Source organism: Furipterus horrens, unplaced genomic scaffold (assembly GCF_987537825.1).
Source record: "Furipterus horrens unplaced genomic scaffold, mFurHor1.1.pri manual_scaffold_12, whole genome shotgun sequence".
Classification (NCBI taxonomy): domain Eukaryota; kingdom Metazoa; phylum Chordata; class Mammalia; order Chiroptera; family Furipteridae; genus Furipterus; species Furipterus horrens.
This window is the reverse complement of record NW_028327182.1, coordinates 84,947,493-84,965,587: the sequence shown is the minus strand read 5'-3', so window position 1 is coordinate 84,965,587 and position 18,095 is coordinate 84,947,493. Positions and strand designations below refer to the sequence as shown.

Here is an 18,095-nt window from a genome sequence, read left to right as displayed (position 1 = left end):
TCAAGGGCCCTCCCCTTTAAATGAGCTCCTACTCTGAAGAGCTTAAGGAGGCTGAAGTTTATCTTTCGTCCCAAAATTTGTTTTGTTTTTGTAAAATGCCAAGTCCTCTAGATGTTAGAAGTAAAGGGTGACTTGCTTGTCAGTACCTTTCATCCCCCTGTGACTTAAAAATTTTCCCTCATAAAATGTACCTGTCCCCCACCCCCAGGCTAGAACAGAGCCAAGCTGTTTGTATTGGGAATTACTCTACATCACTATCTTGGAGCTTGGACAACTTAACGAAGTTGTCTAAACTAAACTAAACTAAACTAAACTAAACTAATCTCACTCTATTCTGTGTACTATGCATTTCCTAATGGAATTTAAGTAGAAGTCATCCTTATTTCAGAGCTACTTTATTTTGGTCATGATAGCTCCTAGCACACACTGAATACTAAAATTTAAGTAGTAGTTGAAGAATATTGCCAAGGAAAGAGCCCCTACTCTTTATAAGCGTCCATGAAGAATTTGGATTCCTCAGTCTGAAAGGGAATGCTGCCCAAGTACAGACACAAAGGAAGGCTGCGGACAGTACCTGTATAATAACCATGGGCAACGTAAGAAACAGAAATGCCGACTCCTTGACAGGGACACAGTTGACACTGTCATCTGCAAGCAGGAGTCCGACTGGGCAACGACAGCTTCCCTTGGGTCGTGGGCTCAGAAGGCACAAGTGAGAACATCCAGTGTCCAGACAAGGATGAGAAGACCTGGGCTGTAGGACTTCATGCATTATCTGGAAGAAATACGCATCAGTGAATGCTCAAAAATAGCAGATGAACGTGTCACTCCAGTCTGCACCTATGGCAGCCTCATACACGTAGCCTTTGCAGGGAGAATGAGGGGGATACTTTGAAGAGTACATTAGAGACCTTGAGTCCATAAGGCTGTTCCAGACGCTTGATGAGGACAGCCCTGTTCTTGCCTGTCAGCTTCCTCATGCGCTGTACGGTTCTTGTCTTCGTTTCAGACCAGAAGACTTCATCTTCCAACACAGACACTGAAAAAGGGCTCTTGATTTGCGTTAGCTGCAACATCTAAAATGGTGAAGGTGAAATTTGGACAACTGTAATAGCATAGACAATAAAATATTTTTAAAATGACATAAAACAGTGAAGGTGAGGTTTCTGAGTTGAGTTTTACACAAGGCCCATGACATTTCAGAGAGGTCAAATATCAAAACAACACTTACACTAATACCAGTACCATCTAGATTGGCAGAGCCAATACAGTGAAGTTTGTCATCAGACCAGAATATTTTCCAACTCAGCTGATCAAGAACTATGCTAGTTGGCCAGCCAAGACCTTGATTGATGAGTACTTTTCTGTTGCTACCATCCATTCCAGCTTGTTTTATGCAAGGCTCTCCTCCCATTTCAGACCAGTACATTAACCTGCATGAACAAAAGTCAGCATTGGGGTCAAATATTACCTCACAGAAAATAACATCAATTCATCCCTTAAGACAGCAATTTGTAGCCCAATTAATTTTTCTTCAAATGTAAACTTGGTTTATTCCTTAAGCATAATTGTAAAGTAGTGAAAAGTCTTCCTGGATGTTTTATAATGATTGTTTAGTCATCATTTGGGGGTAAAATATCACAAAAGTTGTATAAGAAGGCTAGGAACACATTAGTGTCTAAGCCATGGAAAATACTCAGGGAACCTGATCATCTTTTCTCGGCTGGAAAGTACACTGGTTCCATGGGCAGTCATGTGCCTCGGGCCTTATTCTTGGCCACAGGCATTAGATGCATCAAAAATACTTTCAATTTCATGAGGACCATGTTAGTAGATTCCTGATTGAAGGTATTGTAGAGGTGAGAAAACCAGAGGAAGGATACCCAATCTGGGTTACCTTTGAGTCCTGAGGTTTGCTCTTTCTTATTTTTCCATTTGAGATATATATGGCCATCCCAATGGGGGCTTTGCTCCTTCAAGTAGGAAATGTCATCTCTAAGTTCCTGGAGAAAGGATTCTAGATGAAGAACCCAGGTTCAACCCCAAGACACAATTATTCTGCCCGCCCACCCACCACGCACATTGTTGTAAATTAAACACTCTCCCTAGTTCCATTCTTCCTCCTCCTGCAATTTTAAAGCCACAAAAATTATTCACTGAGGCATATACTTGTCTATTTTGTCAAAATAAAGTATAGGTGGGCCACTAAGTGTGTAACTTACATCTCACTTTATTGAAGTAAAGGACTCTTCCCAGAAGCTTACAAAATTACTATGTGTGTGGTTGATCTACATCACCATAAAGTATAAAGTCAAGGCATATAAGGTTTCTATTCACTTGTTCTGTATTCAGTGAACACAACCAAAGAAGAACTGAGGAGGAATAATGAACTTAAAGGACTTGACCAGACACAGTTATGCCTGGACTCACCCATTTAGGGGATCTAAAGCCAAAGACCGTGGTTGATTCAAATCATCATCCAGGACAATTGTATACTCAGGTTTTCCTCTCCAAACAGCAGTCAACTGAATTGCCAAAATCTGGCCAGCTGTCCTTTCTGTCCAGTAAAGATTCCTCCCAATCCAGTCGACCACTATACAGTCTGATTTTATTCCTGAAGAGAGGAAACCACTCAGTATGTGTACATAGATTAAATTATAGCTCTTACTAGCTTTCAGCTCAGAATATGCATCAGACTAGGATGCCATGCTTATTCTTTTCTTTTTTTTTTTTTTTTCAGCTGGTATAGGCAGTTCCATTAGAGCAGTCTTCTTTCAAATGCTCCAAAGTGCTATTTGTAGAGGAAGGTGACCATTACACCTATGGCCACTGGCTGACAGTTTGGCTGACTCCCGTGTCTATTGAGATGACAATGTATCAAGATCTTTTCATGTCAACCAACTAGCAAGCCTTGGTCCCTTTTAGTTCAGGAGATATAATGAAACCAACGTTGAGAACGTTAATGGCCCCTCGTTTTATTTTTCATGCCATGTGTATTGAGTAAAGGCAAGGGGCGTACCTTTTACCACAGTTCCTTTCTTCTTTGTGTCCATGCTTATCCACTGAATACTTTCTGCTCCGAGATCTGTCCAGAAGACTTTCTGATCCAGTAAGTCATAGTCAATAGAGAAAATAGTCAGGTTCTTGTCTGTAGTTGCCAGAATATCTTCTTTCAAGCTCCTCAATCCATAGAGAAGCAGGTTAAACTGAATTGCCACAAGCAGGACTGGTTCAGTCCCTGTTGGATAAGAACTGCTTTCAGTACGGCCTTAAGGAGTCTGAAGGGTGACCCCCAGCCCTGGCTAAGGAATTAGAGGACAAAGTAGCCTTCGCCTTCACATTGCCAGGCCTGTGATGCCAGCCATCTGGTAGCTAAGCAGCTCTTCCCTTGATGTAATGGTTAAGCTAATACCCATATTTGAAGATACTTAGAAAAAGGCATAATTAGCTTAAATGGAAAACCACACTTTTAACTAAATATGTGGGGGGAGGTGAGCAGGAAAGAAGTGCTAGTTAGGAATGCAGACATTTATTCTAGCTCCAGGCAAGGCTGACCCAAGGCCAGAGTTCTGGTTTTGTTGTAACACCACTTTATTATTAGACACTTTCAAACTCAAATTTGATCTGAAATGCAAGATATAAAAAAAGAGTGGTTGGGGATTCTGCTCTTGCTCTAAAGACAGACAAAGTGGTCAGGAGAATTTAAGACCCGAAAAAGAGAGATTTGCATTGGTATTCCTGGCAGATTTAGCACCCTGAAGCTTGTGACCCCCTTTAGGAGATATTCCAGCTTGTTAACCTGCTGCTTTACAGGTGCGGCCATCGGGCTCCAGCTTGTAGCCAGGGCGGCAGGTACAGCTGTAGGAGCCCTGGGTATTGATGCAGGTCTGACTGCAAGGCTGACCGCCCGGCCTCCGGCATTCATCCACATCCGTGCAGACTCGGCCGCTGCTCTCCAGCTCAAAGCCTCGCGCACAGGCACATATCTGAAAGAGGTTGATGAAAACTTCAAAACTTCCTGAAGAGAGTACCACATTGATTTTTTTTTTAAAGGCCTTGACCTCGTGATAAAAAGTACATGGCAATACATTCAATTCCAGCCACTCAAAATGTTCTTAGAACCAACTTTAGTTTGAATACCGTCACTCTTTTTTTAGCAACGCTGCCACACACCTCACACCCTGGCCACCACCATGGGTCCTAATTAAACAAAGGTGTCCAAGTTCAGCACAGGACACCCAGAACCCCAACACAATAAGTGAAGAGGCAGGCGGGCTTAACTAAACTGGCTATCTGCCAATAGATGTGACCATGACCAGACACAAGAAGTTTTCTTCTATCTTAACATCAGAATCAAGGTCACTACTATGTTCAGACAACCAGGCTAGAGCATAGGCAGTTCTTAGTGTTAGGACAGGTCACACTTCATATAACTCACGTGGAACTCACATATAACTCCCATGTGGGTAGGCCTACAATTTCCTGAGCTGCAACATGAAGGGAGGGTCATTTGGCTTTTGGGACAACCACAAAATCTCGCTGAGCCCTACATGTGACCCAGAACTCATACCTGGGTTGGGAAGGACCATGTTGGTAGCATTTCTGGAGGCTGGCTGGGGGGGTTCCAGAAAGCATGAGACAGGGAAGGGACAAGACAGGACTCACCAGGAGCCCGGCTTAGCTCGGGACAATGGCGGATGGGTCAGGAGAGCTCTGCCGTGTAAGAGCCAGAGCTTGAGGAGCAGTCGGGGGCAGCCTGAGAGAGGACGTTGCCCGGCACTGAGCCAGGCCGGGAGCTGCTAGAGAACAGTAACTGAAGCACTCACGGGGCCGCGTGGGGCCTGGTAGCAGGCGTGGTCACACTGTGCTTGGCCGCACGCTGGCCACGAGCACTGTCCACCTTCGTCGGAGCCGTCGGCACAGTCCTCCTTCCCGTCACACACCAGGCTGAGGTTGAGGCAGGCAGAGGAGTGGCACTGGAACTCAGAGCTCTGGCACTTCTCCGGGGGGCCTGGAGAGGGTGACTTGGGACCTTTATAGTCTAGCCCACAACCCCGCCCCCCACTCAGGCACAGCCGGGCTCTCCTTGTGTGCAAGATGCCTGCATGCTGGTGAGGAACGGGCTTCGGGTCCTGCAGCAGTTGCTTGCTGAGCTGCTTTCTCACACTAAGCAGAAGCAAGTAGCAGGCACCCCCTGAGTCCTTTGCCTCCCCCTCAGTGAAAGCCACCCCCCCCCACACACTTACACCCAGCCTCGTCGCTGCCATCCCTGCAGTCACGCTGCCCATCACAGCGCCACGAGTCAGGCACGCACTGGTCTGCACTGGTGCAGGACCACTGCCCGGAGCCACACCGAAGCTCCCCAGTGTCGCAGTTCTGCGGAGACAGCGGGTGAGTCAGTGACACCTGCGTTCAGCACCAGGAAGGGTTCTTGGAGCAAGATGACTGCGGTTAGGAGATAATTCCCAAGAACCTTGTGACAAGGCCGGGTAGAGCCTAGAAACTAGGAGGTGACAGTACTTAGGAGAAACTCTCCCTGTAACTGGAGTTTAGGCGACAGATTCTAAGTGACACAAATATAAATGGGAAGTGGGAAGAAATGTCTTATTTTGTCAAAATAGAAAGTCTTAATTTAAGAGGCATAAGCAAAAGGATGTGCTCTAGAAACTTCTCTAGAGTTCTTCCCACCTTGTTTAATGCATAGCCTGGCACATGAATGGTTATTTTGAGCCTAAACTGACTTGGAAACTCAGGTGGTGCAGGATGGACAATGGAAAGGAAGGGACATCTGTGTACCTGCTATAGTAGAGCCCAGATCCTCTCTCAACCCTTCAGACATTACAAGGCATATCTTATGCCCATTTTACTGATGAGGAAATAGAGCATGAAGAAGAACTTTCTTAAGCTCAAGTGCAAATGGTAGGATTCAAGTCCAAGCTGCCTTGCATACACCATGGGAGCCTCGGTGTCTTCCATGGTGACAAGTAAGCATATCTCTGAGTGGGACATCTAAGTCATAGCTTAAGTCATATCAAGGCCTAACATTTGCAAACCTCCTACAAAGAAAAACCTCTTGGAAATGTGACTTTCAGCAGGAGGATGTCGACACTTTGCTATAGTTAGGAGTGGCTTTCTGGCTGGTAACTATGAGAGGCCTTTCTGCTCTTGTGTTTCCCAAGTGTTCTGCAGGGAAGCATGCATTGGTGTTGTGATTAGAAACCTACTTTATTTTTCTGAAAGAAGAGCGACTACCTTCTCGTCACTCCCATCTTTGCAGTCCAAGTCGTGGTCACACAGCCACTCTGCCAACATACATTCTCCACTCCGCGGGCACTTCACCTCCCCCGACGGGCACCGCAGGGGCCAGGCACCAGGACAGCCTTCTTCATCTGAGTGGTCCAGGCAGTCTCGGTTCCCATCACAATGCAGAGAATACGATATGCATTGACCATTCTCACATTTAAATTCAGATACGCTGCATTTCTCACGAACTGAAAAATAAGGCTTCAGGTAAGAACTCAGCTGGATGTAGAAGTGAGTTGATGGCAAATAAAGTGGTTTCAAGACCCCTCAGTCTTCTGCTGTCATCTTGGGGACTAAGCCCCTTCAGGTGTTAGGACAGAGAGGTGGTTCAAGTAGACTGTTAGGCCAGACAGAGCCAGAAAATCCTTCTGTCCAGGGGAATGATGGCAGAGGGACAAGGATGGAAGGACACTGGGATAGGAAGGAAAGTGGGATTCTCCTCTGGGACCTTAATGTCATCCATGAAAAAAAGAAATTCCCCACAATATCCAACATACCCTGTAATTTATGTTCTTAGACTAAATTCCTATAGAAAGAAGTTACTTGGCTCAGTTCAAGAAAAAGGGTGAGGTCCTCAGCAAAACTATAAACATATATTGAAAAGTAAATTATACTTTGGGTACCTCCCTACTTTCTTACTGTTCTGTTTCTTTCTGATGTTCTCATTAGCCCAAGTGCAAGCATATCCTCTAGCTACGTAGTTGCCTCCACATCTAAATGTATCATGGTACCTAACCCATTCTCCACATTCTCTCTTGTACCCAAATCCCACAGTGTGAGTAAGGTCTTTGAAACATGTCATTAGGAAGAATAAAAATAAAGACTGTGTACCCCATAAAAATGAAGGGAAAGCAAGGACCCATCTCATGAGAAGATGGACAGTGAAAATCTCCAGGGAGGGTGATTTTATCTCACCAAGAAGTAATGCTTTATTTCGGTAGTAGGATGGTTTTCCACTCATTGAAACCTCCTTGTCATGTTAAGAGGGAAGTTATAGCATGATCTTCAAGGTCCTTGTCACTCAGAAACTTTCATCTTAGTCTGGTAACTGTGTAGTAACTACAGTTGGTCTTTTTTACTTGAGGATTCAGTGTTTGCACATTTACCTTCTTGCTAAAACTTACTTGTGACCCCAAAAGTCAGTGCTGTCACAATTTTACAGTCATTTGCTAAGATACACACGGCAGAAAAAAACACTGAGTTGCCCGACACCTGTCCCCAGTTGAGACTGAAGAAGTCACACTCTGCCGTCTCGGTTCCTTCCTCACACTGTGCGTGCGTGTTCATTTGCAGTCTCTGTAGGGCCATGCTTTTCACATTTTTGTACTTTTTCATGATTTTTCTCTTTAAAATGGCCCCCACGTGAAGTGCTGAAGTGCAGCCTGGGGTTCCTAAGTGCAAGAAGTCTACGATCTGCCTCATGGAGAAATTACGTGTGTTAGATAAGCTTTGTCCAGGCATGAGATACGGTGCTATTGGCTGTGACTTCAGTGTTGATAAGCCAACAATATATTAAGTTGTCCTTAAACAGAAACACATAAAACAAGCTTGTATATTGATTAGGTAACACACATGTGACGAGAGACGTGTAGAAACCTTACTCTGTATTTTTTCTAGGAGCAACAATTCAATATCCACTAATTCAGTGTTCATGGCAACTTGATAGGACTTCACTACCGGGAATAAGGAGAACTAACTGAAATAGTTTAAAATACTCCAAGGAAGTTTTATGGAACTTACTACATCCTTGTTCATCCCTCTTGTCAGAACAGTCTAGGTTGCCATCACATAGCCAGCTCTTAGGGACACAGCGGGTCTTGTTGTCACAGCGCAGAGAACAGTCTTCAGCGGGCTCCCAGCAGTCCCACTCGTCAGACCCGTCCCAGCACTGCTGCACCCCATCACAGCGGTATTTCTCCTCGATGCACTTGCTTCCGTCCAGACACTGGAAGACGCCTTCAATGGGAAGGGCCAAGAGTTAGCACCACACATGCAGACTAAAGGCTCAAAATCAGATGAACTCCCTCCCATTCTGAAGTGCGGAAGGGGGGTAAAGAGGCTGTATCTTACTTAAGCTCCGTATCTCAGTTGATCCATAAGCAAGCTTTAATAAAGTGCTCTGATCAATTAAGTTAGCAAGCCAGTCCAGGCTGTTTAAATATGGTCTCCTATTTGTTGGGTTATTTTAATGACTTGTTAGAATACTGCCAAGTGATCCATTTAGGTCACTCTAGGGCTCAGCCTATATGAAGGCAAACACTGAGATACTTAAGCAAATGTGAGGAAGCAGAGAAGCAAGGGAGACTCGCAGAAGCAGTATTCAGATAGAGATGGTGACAGACCTGGTCTGTTGCAGAAATGGGAACAGTTCTCTTCGTCGGAACCATCCTGACAGTCATGCCCACCATCACAGAGGTTCTCCCGAGAAATGCATCCCTTCCCATCCCGGCAGGGGACAGAAGATCGGGTGCAAAGTAGAGGGTGTGGTGGAGGAAGAGGAGGAGGGGTGATTGTGGCTGTTCCTTCAACTCCAGGATCTAGAACAAGCAGGTGCTTCAGCAAGTCAGTCTGTTAGCTACTCATAGGAAGAAGAAGTGATGCGGACCCCAAGCCTAGATCTTTACATTAAGTGTGGTACATTCGCCCTTCGTCTGTTGACTTCGAATTTGGGCAAACGTTTTCTCCTTTTAGATCTATTAACTTTAAGCTTAATTTTTTTTTTTTTTTTACCACCTAATGCTATATTCTGGGAATAAAAAAATAAAGTAAGTTCTGAAGATAAAGACTTGTTCTGTCTCGTTCCCTGCTAGCATCTATGGTCTAGGACAGGGGCCAGTATCACATGGACACTCATTTGTTGAGATGTGTAAGTTATACTGTGAAAAGTTATCCCTTACTATTCTTCAGCAACTACCTCAGCAACCTAACAGATTTGTTAGTAGAATAATCAAAATTGGATTTGTTACCAAAAAGTTGCCTGTTTATTGACACACTTTGCCACCTCAGAAACATGTTCCTAATGCTTCTTAACCTTTAAGATGAGGTTAAACCAACCAGTGAATCAAAAAGTAAGACAGTTTAGCCCTGGCTAGTGTGGGTCAGTGGGCTGGGTGCTAGCCTGGGAGCCGAAAGGTCGCCAGTTCAATTCCCTATCAGGGCACATGCCTGGGTTGCGGGCCAGATTCCCCTGGTTGGGGGTGTGCAAGAGGAAGCCGATCCATGTTTCTCTTTCTCCCTCCCTTCCCCACTCTCTAAAAATAAATAAAATAATTTTTTTTTAAAGTAAGACAGTTTAGACAGAAGAGGGAGTTGAGAAACCTCTATGGGTTGGGTACATAAAAGCTTCTGTCTCTCTTCATTTCCACTCTTCCTTCAGGCTTCTAGCTGCTTCTGCTGACAAAGCTCTCTAACTCCTGTGATAGGATTTATTTTTCTGCCTCAAGACCCAAGATCAGATTTTTGGGCTCTGTGCCAAAGGCTTACATGGGAAAAAAAGGGAAAGCAGCCAAAAGCAGGTTAACCTGAATGACAAGGTGCAGCTTCTACAGAAAAAGCACACTGCCTTTCCTGGTCTCCACAGCCCCTGGGCAGCTTCGCCACGGGTACTGCACAAGATGTTACTGCTACGGAGAAAGGGGGATCCTCAGTGAAATCAGTTTGCAAAGCTGCTTTAGAGCAAATTCAATGGATCTCTTTACTGCCAGTCTAAGAGCTATAATGTGCTAACGTGCACGGTAATTGTCAGAATGGGCCACAGTGTGCTGGCTTCCCTCGAAGTATGGCTCCAGGACTTCTGTCATTTAGCAATTTTGAGGGCCATGTTAGATAGATTCTTACTCCCCTTGGGTGTGGAAAAGTTAAGGAAAAGGCCTGCTGAGTTGTGGATTTCGACAACAACCACAGAAACATGAAGATGCCCAGGATTTCATCCTATAAAAAACACACTGAGGGCAGCCAGGTAAAGTGGGTCTCAGAGGACAACCTTACAGAGGAAGACTCACCTGGAACCTCCTGGTTCTCTGCTAGGATGACAACTTTTCTTACGTGTGGCTCTTTGGACAGTGAGAAGGACTCCAGCATCTTCCTGTTCCAGAGCACGAGAGCCGCTCCGTTCATCGTCACCAGGTAGGGCCCATGGGCGGCTATAACACCATCACTCCAGGTCTTGTTCAAAGTATATGTTCTGTTCTTTAGGAGACTTAGACATTGCAACCCTAAGGAAGAGTCAAGCTCTTGCAAGCTGATATAGAACAAATAACCTGTGACAGTGGGGTGCAATCTGGTTGAGGTTCAGTGACCCCCCCCAAATCAAAAACAAGCACAGATTCTCCCTATTAAGTTTTGTAGGTTTAGTTTTATTGTTCAAGATAGTCCCGTGATGTGTTTAAAGCTCCAGAAAAGGGAGAGGCTTAGGTCTGCCATGTGGCCACATCAGATGTACACACTAAAGCACCCGGTCATCAGCATGCAGCTGCTAGGCCTCAAGGATGGCTTTTCAGTGAGAAGGCTATCAAATTGGTCTACATGGTATAATTTGTACCTGTTATCAAGTTATAACCAAAACATCTGTATTTCATTTACAATGGAAGTTTGGTTCCATTACTTCTTCTATAGAGGCAGAAACAAGTTTTGAAAACTGCAAAAAGCTTGTAAGTACATTATTTATGGAGTTTTCTCTTTTAAATCATAAATCTAGACTTATAAATGAGAACTGAGTTTGATGTAAGTGACTCATATCCAGCCTTTAACTATGAAAAGCAGAATTTGAACCTATGTCTACGACATTCTAAGAATAACCGGAATCATTATACTAGAAGCAAGACTCACACTCATCCATTCAAGCTCCTTCCAGCTGCACTGGTGGGGTGGTGCTTACCTCGCCCTTTGGTAGTCCAGAGGATGCTAGATGAGCTGAGGTCTAAAGCCATGTGGGTGTCCGCCGTCCAGGTGCCTCTCCAGACTTCCTGTCTGTTTTTGCCATCGAGGGTCATACTTTGCAAGTGTTTCCCACTTTCTACCCAGTAGAGCACCCTCTTTGGCCAATCAAGAAGGAGATGAAGTATAATGTTGCTCGCTCTGTAGAGGGTATGTGTGTCTGGGCCAGTAATTCTAGTCTTTTGAATCACATTTCTGTCGCAGGCCAGCCAGAACAAGTTCCCAGTTGATATGTCCACATTTGCTGAACAGACTGTATGGAAGAGAGTAAGTCTCACTAGAAAGGGCAATCAAATGCCCTTTCTTAAGTTTTGGGTCAAGGATGGAAGGAAGATCATTAGGGGACGCAAAGACCAGTCTCTAACAAGCCCACACGCCTTATTTGTGCGATTATTTCCCATCATGCCTACTCTGATTCCAGCACCATATCTGTCATATGAGCTCATTCAATTCACACAACCATCTGGTAAGGTCAGACACTCACTGCATTTTATAAATTAGATATCTAAGTGGCAAGGCTTATATTTGAATTCAGGTCTACAACTTCAGATTCACATTCCTTCTTCTTTAATCAATCACCTGACAAGTGACTAGGATTGGAACTGCTAGAGGAAAGCAGAAACTGGGCTAAAGTGACATCACAGCAGTGGTATGGAAGGTGATCAGCACAGCGGACGCACAGTGATATCTACAACTAGAGACACAGATAAGATAGGGACCAGGTATATAAAAACTATGCAGTGTTGCTTCTTAGATGTGAATGTATAACAGAGTTAAGCACTAACCTACCAAGCACTTCCCCTACTGCCCATCCTGCCCAGTGTAGCTAGCTGTACAATAGGGTCTAAGTTAGACATCACCTACTCTGGGATGCAGGACAGCATCAAGGTTAAGATCAGTAGAAGGCTAGCAAGCCAAGATGCCTCATTTGAAACACTGTCCCAAAATAAGGTGTCAGTAAATTCCTGTGCCTCACTTTCCACTAATGTGTTAATATGATAGAAAAAGTGCTTCTCTCATAAAGCTGTTATGAGGGTTAGAGTTAATGCCTATGAAAAGCTTAGAATAGCATCTATTATTTTTAGAGCAGTGTGCTGGGGCTGGCTTGCACAAGCTCATAACAGCCAATTGGTAAATTCAGCAATTCTGTAAGCTTGTTGTTCCACACAGCTATTACAAAAACTTAAATTATATCAAGTTAAATCATATTTGAAACAAAACTAAAATACTTAAACCATTGCTTAATTGTTCTATTATGTCTTACTGTTACCTATGCTCTTGGCCACTGATGTCTATTGTACCTGCATGGTGGAAATACTACATGAAGATCTGCTACTGCACACGCCCTCCCAACACCACATGCAGTGATGTTACATTCGTGGTGTGAAATCTGGCATTGTGGGAGTTTTTATAGCATAGAAACTGGCAAAAGCTACAAGCCTGAAATACTTACTATCTGGCCTTTTACAGAAAGAGGTTGACAACTCCTGATCTAGACTTAAAATGACAGAGAAAATGTTAACATTTCAGGTTAAATTTCTCTGTGCCATTACATTTTAAATACCACAAAAATCAGGAAATATACTTTTCAAGTATTTGAAAACTATTATCCAATTTCACAAATAAGTCACCTGTCATTGGTGAACTAATTCCAACTAGTCTCCATTGTTTCACTTTCATCTCACTTATTTTTAGAAACAAAAGTGTCAAACAACATTCACATCAAGACGACAGTCACTCAATAATGACATCAAGAGACAGGCATTTATTCATAGCTGAATTTTGCTAAATCTTGATTGATTGCAATTACAGATGGGCTAAGATCCAAGAATTTGGAGTAAGAAAGCAATCTATGAAAGTTAGTTGGCTATATAAAAATTTACAAGAAGGAATGTCATATATCTCATTATTTGCAAATTGTATTACACATCCTTTATAACAATAAGTTTTATTATAAACATATATAAGTGTATACAGGCACAATTTTCCCCTCAGAGAGCCAGTTATTAAATCTGTCCCAGCACACCCTCTGTAATATTAAGAATTCAAATGTTAACTACCAGGGAAGTTGACTGACAGCCAGGGCATGGTAGTGGGCCATGGGTGACAGACTAGAGAAGCCAGTACACACAGGGCGTAATGTGCTATAAGTTCTCCCTACTTCCCGGGTCTTAGGGTGGGAGCATGTCTTTACTATCCCTCATGTCCTCGTGGAGGAATTTGCCTAGAATTGTGCTTGTGAATTCTCCCGTACTCCTCAAGTCACTATTGTTTAGGAAAGATGTTGACCTAAGGGTGGCACTTTAGTAAGAACAGACTGGTCACACTTGGTTCAGCTTCTCTCTTTTTTCTTGGCCTCTGCCATCTGCAAAGAACATGTGTTCCCTCTGGAGTTAGATTTAACCTTGGTTCCACTCAGGTTCAAGGTCCAAAACCCAGTGTCAGGGTCACAGAATGTTCTTTGAGCAATTCTATACAGGTTCTTACAGACATGCACTCTAGTCTAAAACAGAATTTTGAAGCCCTCTCATTTTTTATTAGGAATTCCATACTTTTGGGGTTTTTATGGAGGCTGCATCATATTTGAGTGATTGATTATTAACTTTATTTGTAGCCCTTTTCCATCTCCAGAGAATGGGGAATGGGGCTGAGAGTTCCAAGCTTCTAAAAATTGCTTGGTCTTTGTGGTGACCAGCCCTCATCCAGGAGCCACCAAGAACTGCGTCATTATAACAAAAGATGCTGTCACCCAGCAAATTAAAAATGAATTTCGCAGCTCTGTGTCAGGTGCTCCTATCACTCAGGAAATTAACAACGGTCTCAGGAGCTCTGTGCCAGGAACTTGGAGAATGCACACATAGACACACACTAATTTCACAGCCTCCTGCCACAGGAACTGAATATTCAACACTAGAGGATGCTCAAATGAAATTCTCAGCCTCTTACAATTTCTTGATATAATACTTGTAACACAGCTAGGGGAAGGTAATACTTTAATTAAGTAGGAAGTCATTCATGATCAGGGGTCTCCTAATAGCCATCAGCTGTGTCATGGACCACTGTCCATTTCAGTTTCTCCTGACAGTCCCCTGGGTGCGGTACTGAAACTCCTAAGTGCCAGCCACTGTGCTGCCCACAGGACTCCGGGTAGAGTCCACTGCTCTGCAGTAACATGCATGTCAACATGACACCTCTTTTAGTTCTTAGAGTGTGCAGGGCACACACATTCAGAGATTAGATCACTCACCCAAGAGTTCCAGTCTCCGTTTAAATAAAGTAGATGTTTACATTTAGGCTGAGAACAGGGAGCTATGGGGTAGGGGGTGGTATTTAAGAGTGTGGGAAGGGAGAGAAAGTATATATTACCATATTAAGAAAATATCTTGCTAGTTCTCTCTGAAATATGCATTGCAAATCACTTCTAAATCAGTGTAAGAAAATCTGCAATGCAAAAACTGAAGTATTTAAGGTCCATTTCTATCCTATTCAGATGTAAAGCCAGAGAAAAAGGATTTTAAAAACCTTATTATTAACCCTAAGACTTCCCAAATCACAGGAGCATTTTTACAGTCTGCACACCTCTCATAAGAACAAAGGTAAATCACAAACACAATATTTCAATTAGTTAAAAACCACTCTTTGGCCATTAAGGTCGACTCAGATCAGGAACAGGTAAGGATTTTTGGCTTTTTTAAATTTTGGTGCCGGAAAATAAAGGACAAATCCAAAACAGCCACCCCAACTTACCTGTACGCTCTGTCCAGATCTCCCGCTTTTCTCCTGCATAGCCGGCTGAGCAGAACAGATGTCCCTGGGCACTTGTCCAGTAGATGAGGTTTTTTTTCCAGTCAATATCCAGCAGATAGATGTTCGTAGGATGCTCTTGAACCAGGGTTCTCTCTATCGCAGTTCCCATAAAACCAACTTTCAACAAGTAGAGACGTTTGTCAGAAGAAAACACTAGTTTTAAGTCTACCAAGGAAAAGGAGAGATTTACTGTTTGATCACTTGTTAGCTAAGCCCCACGCTCCTGTCTTGAGCAACCCCTTCTCTCCAGCCGAGGCACCTCTGGAAAGGCGCCTCAGTCAGACACTGCAAGCACACACACACAACCGAGCGCCCTGTCTTCCTCAGAGAAGGAGTCGTCTGGGCAAGTGTTCCTCAGCCTTCCCAAGGCACTAGGTCCTCGGAATTTCTGCTGCAAGGTGGACACAGAAGCATGAGCCTTAGGGCTGGAGGGCTGCTGTGTTCGGTCTGGTGACATCATCAAATTCCTGCTCAGAGCACACAGGTGTCAGTACGGAGACCTGCAAACTCTATTGTCCATTTAAAGGGAAGTTACTTGGGTGTTGAACTGTTTCTATAATGTTCAAGATACAATGTAAGTTGAAGTCTGGAGTTTGGCACAACAGTTTATTACACCATGATCGCATCTCATGGCTACCCTGTGAATTGTGTTATTTAAAGGTAGAGCATGAACACATTTATGTCATTTTTTCTTCTTCAAATCTCAATGTTCTGTAAAAAATAAGTCAAGTACTTTGGGTAGAGATGTTCAATGACTATGTAGCCTTTGATATTTCAATGATGGAACAGCAACATGAAGGATTATGTTAACAAGATTGAAGTAGATACTCTGTTTACAAACATAAGTCAGAACACACAATAGTCATAAGACTATAGAGGATTTCTTTCTTAATCCAATTAGTTGTTGTTCTTCATGTGAAACTAAATAGTGTAAGCTGTTTTTTCCTGTTATAAAACTAATCAAACCCCAAATAGCTATTGATGGATAAAAAGATAAGCAAAATATAGTGTATATATATATATATGTATATAAAATGGAACACTATTCAGTCTTAAAAAGAAAGGAAATTCACATTAGTGTAGATGAAACCTGGAGACATTATGCTAAGTGAAATAAGCCAGTCACAAAAGGAAAAATACTGAATGATTCCACTTATACAGGGTACATAGAGTAGTCAAATTCAGAAACAGAAGTACAATGGTGGTTGCTAGGGGGTAGGGAAAGACAAAAGGGAGTTATTGTTTAATGGGTGTAGAATTTCAGGTTGGGCAGGTAAAAAATTCTGGAAATGGAAGGTGTGATGGCTATGGAGAGATGTGAATGTACTTGGTGCCAGTAAACTGTCTACTTAAAATGATTAAAATGGTAAATTTTATGTTATGTATATCTTAGTCCCCCCCCCAAAAAAAATCTAATTGATGTCTTTTGATAACAAAATGTTATCAAAACAGGTTGTCAGTATGAATGTGATTGATTCAAAAACGGAAGTTACATTATGCCGAGGACGACCATAGGACGTGCCTCCTCAAGCTGAGCCTGTTTCACCCAGCGTACTTACCACTGCATGTACCGGAAGGTAACAGAAACATCCCCTCTGGACAAACACACTTATAGCCCTTGGGATGGACGGGGGACAGGAGACATAAGTGGCTACAAGAACCTGGAACACATGCTGAATGTCTGTCTATTTTAAAACAGAAACAGATTAGACACAATTTCAGATTCATTTATCCATACTAGTTCAAAAATTAATACTCTGTGAGAGGTATTTCAACCATAAGAGGAATCCTAATATACTTGTTACTTTCTAGGTTAGGCACGCTGACCTTTGAACTCCCATGGTCTACTGTCTCTCATATAGTGACAATTCTTATCTATATTAAGCTTAAGCAAACAAAGCTTCAACAAACATTTTCTCTCTTAGAGTTAAGGCAAAAGAACTGTCTAGTTCGTTTATCAGAAGACTCCCTTAGAAGTAAATAGTGATCTGGGATCCCAACTTCGGTTAGTTTCTTGAACCCAGTTAAGAAGCGTTATCTGCGTAGAACCTGACATACAATTTCATATGAACAAAGTCAATGAATATTTGACTTCCTTTTATAAGCATAATGCTGGGCTTGGTTCAATTTTCTGTTGTCAGTTGTCATTGTCAGTGATTAAGCCATTTCAGCCCTTCTGTAAACAGCTTATGATCTTGTTTTGTGTATTTCAGACATTAAAAATCTGACACTACACTGGACAAGCACAAGGTACCTGCTTGGAGCGAGTTTCCCAGTAGATGTTTTTGTTCAGTACATCTTACACAGAAGTCTTGTATAAGTCTGGAATCACACCCAGAACATTTCCCCTGCCTCTAAACAGCAAGTTCCAATAACAGACCACGATAGTAATTTAGGTAGTTTCTGTTTACTGTTTAGTGTACATTCTGATTCATGAGCATTTCAGAAGCAAGCCTTGGACTTACTCCTGTGTTGTTGGGAATTGTGGAGGACTGAGAAAGCAGATATGGATGCATTTAGCAGCACCACTCTCTCCTTTGGGGTGTGGGATGAAGTCTGAAGGAGCTGTATTCTATTTGCCCAGAAAAAAGAGTTCTCAAATACAGCTAGTCCTACTGGGTCTTCATCTTCCAAGAAGATCTCAGGAAAGGTGTGCCTCCTGCTGCCATCCACGTTCACCGCCTCTATGGACTGAAGAATTGGAGAGTCTCATGAAAGCAGGGAAGCATTAGCAACAAGCGCTGATGATGTCAGTGCACCTCAGTTTCTTGAACACTAACTATACATCTTCATGTGATAGCAACATGATAGGAATGGCCTCACCTTAGAGATTCATGGAGGCAAATGCCAGAGCCGGTGTATTGAACTGCTTCTTGTACAAATATATGTTGTACAAGAAGCTACTATAAATTATTGTCTGCGTCCAGACATTGTACCATCTCCTTTCATGACAGTCTCCAACTGCCCTCTGACATAGGGATTCTCTCTTTTAAGAGGGTAATGCAGCACCATAAGTAGGCAAAATCACAGCCTGCTGTAATAGGCTTAAA

General features: G+C 43.0%; 1 protein-coding gene across 1 annotated transcript in view; it reads right to left on the bottom strand.

Annotated features, from left to right (window-relative positions):
• The window catches only part of LOC149996529 (low-density lipoprotein receptor-related protein 2-like), a 48,490-nt gene that overhangs the window by 9,619 nt on the left and 20,776 nt on the right, over positions 1-18,095 (bottom strand). The window contains exons 15-30 of the mRNA XM_090258227.1: positions 17,511-17,736; positions 16,605-16,730; positions 14,986-15,210; positions 11,180-11,491; positions 10,305-10,517; positions 8,646-8,840; positions 8,044-8,259; positions 6,253-6,491; positions 5,247-5,376; positions 4,827-5,011; positions 3,800-3,986; positions 3,020-3,238; positions 2,431-2,614; positions 1,232-1,433; positions 912-1,076; positions 575-775 (exon numbers count right to left, since the gene is read on the bottom strand). Of these exons, the coding sequence (XP_090114353.1) occupies positions 575-775; positions 912-1,076; positions 1,232-1,433; positions 2,431-2,614; positions 3,020-3,238; positions 3,800-3,986; positions 4,827-5,011; positions 5,247-5,376; positions 6,253-6,491; positions 8,044-8,259; positions 8,646-8,840; positions 10,305-10,517; positions 11,180-11,491; positions 14,986-15,210; positions 16,605-16,730; positions 17,511-17,736 (3,225 nt within the window). The remainder of the gene's footprint in view (positions 1-574; positions 776-911; positions 1,077-1,231; positions 1,434-2,430; positions 2,615-3,019; positions 3,239-3,799; positions 3,987-4,826; positions 5,012-5,246; positions 5,377-6,252; positions 6,492-8,043; positions 8,260-8,645; positions 8,841-10,304; positions 10,518-11,179; positions 11,492-14,985; positions 15,211-16,604; positions 16,731-17,510; positions 17,737-18,095) is intronic.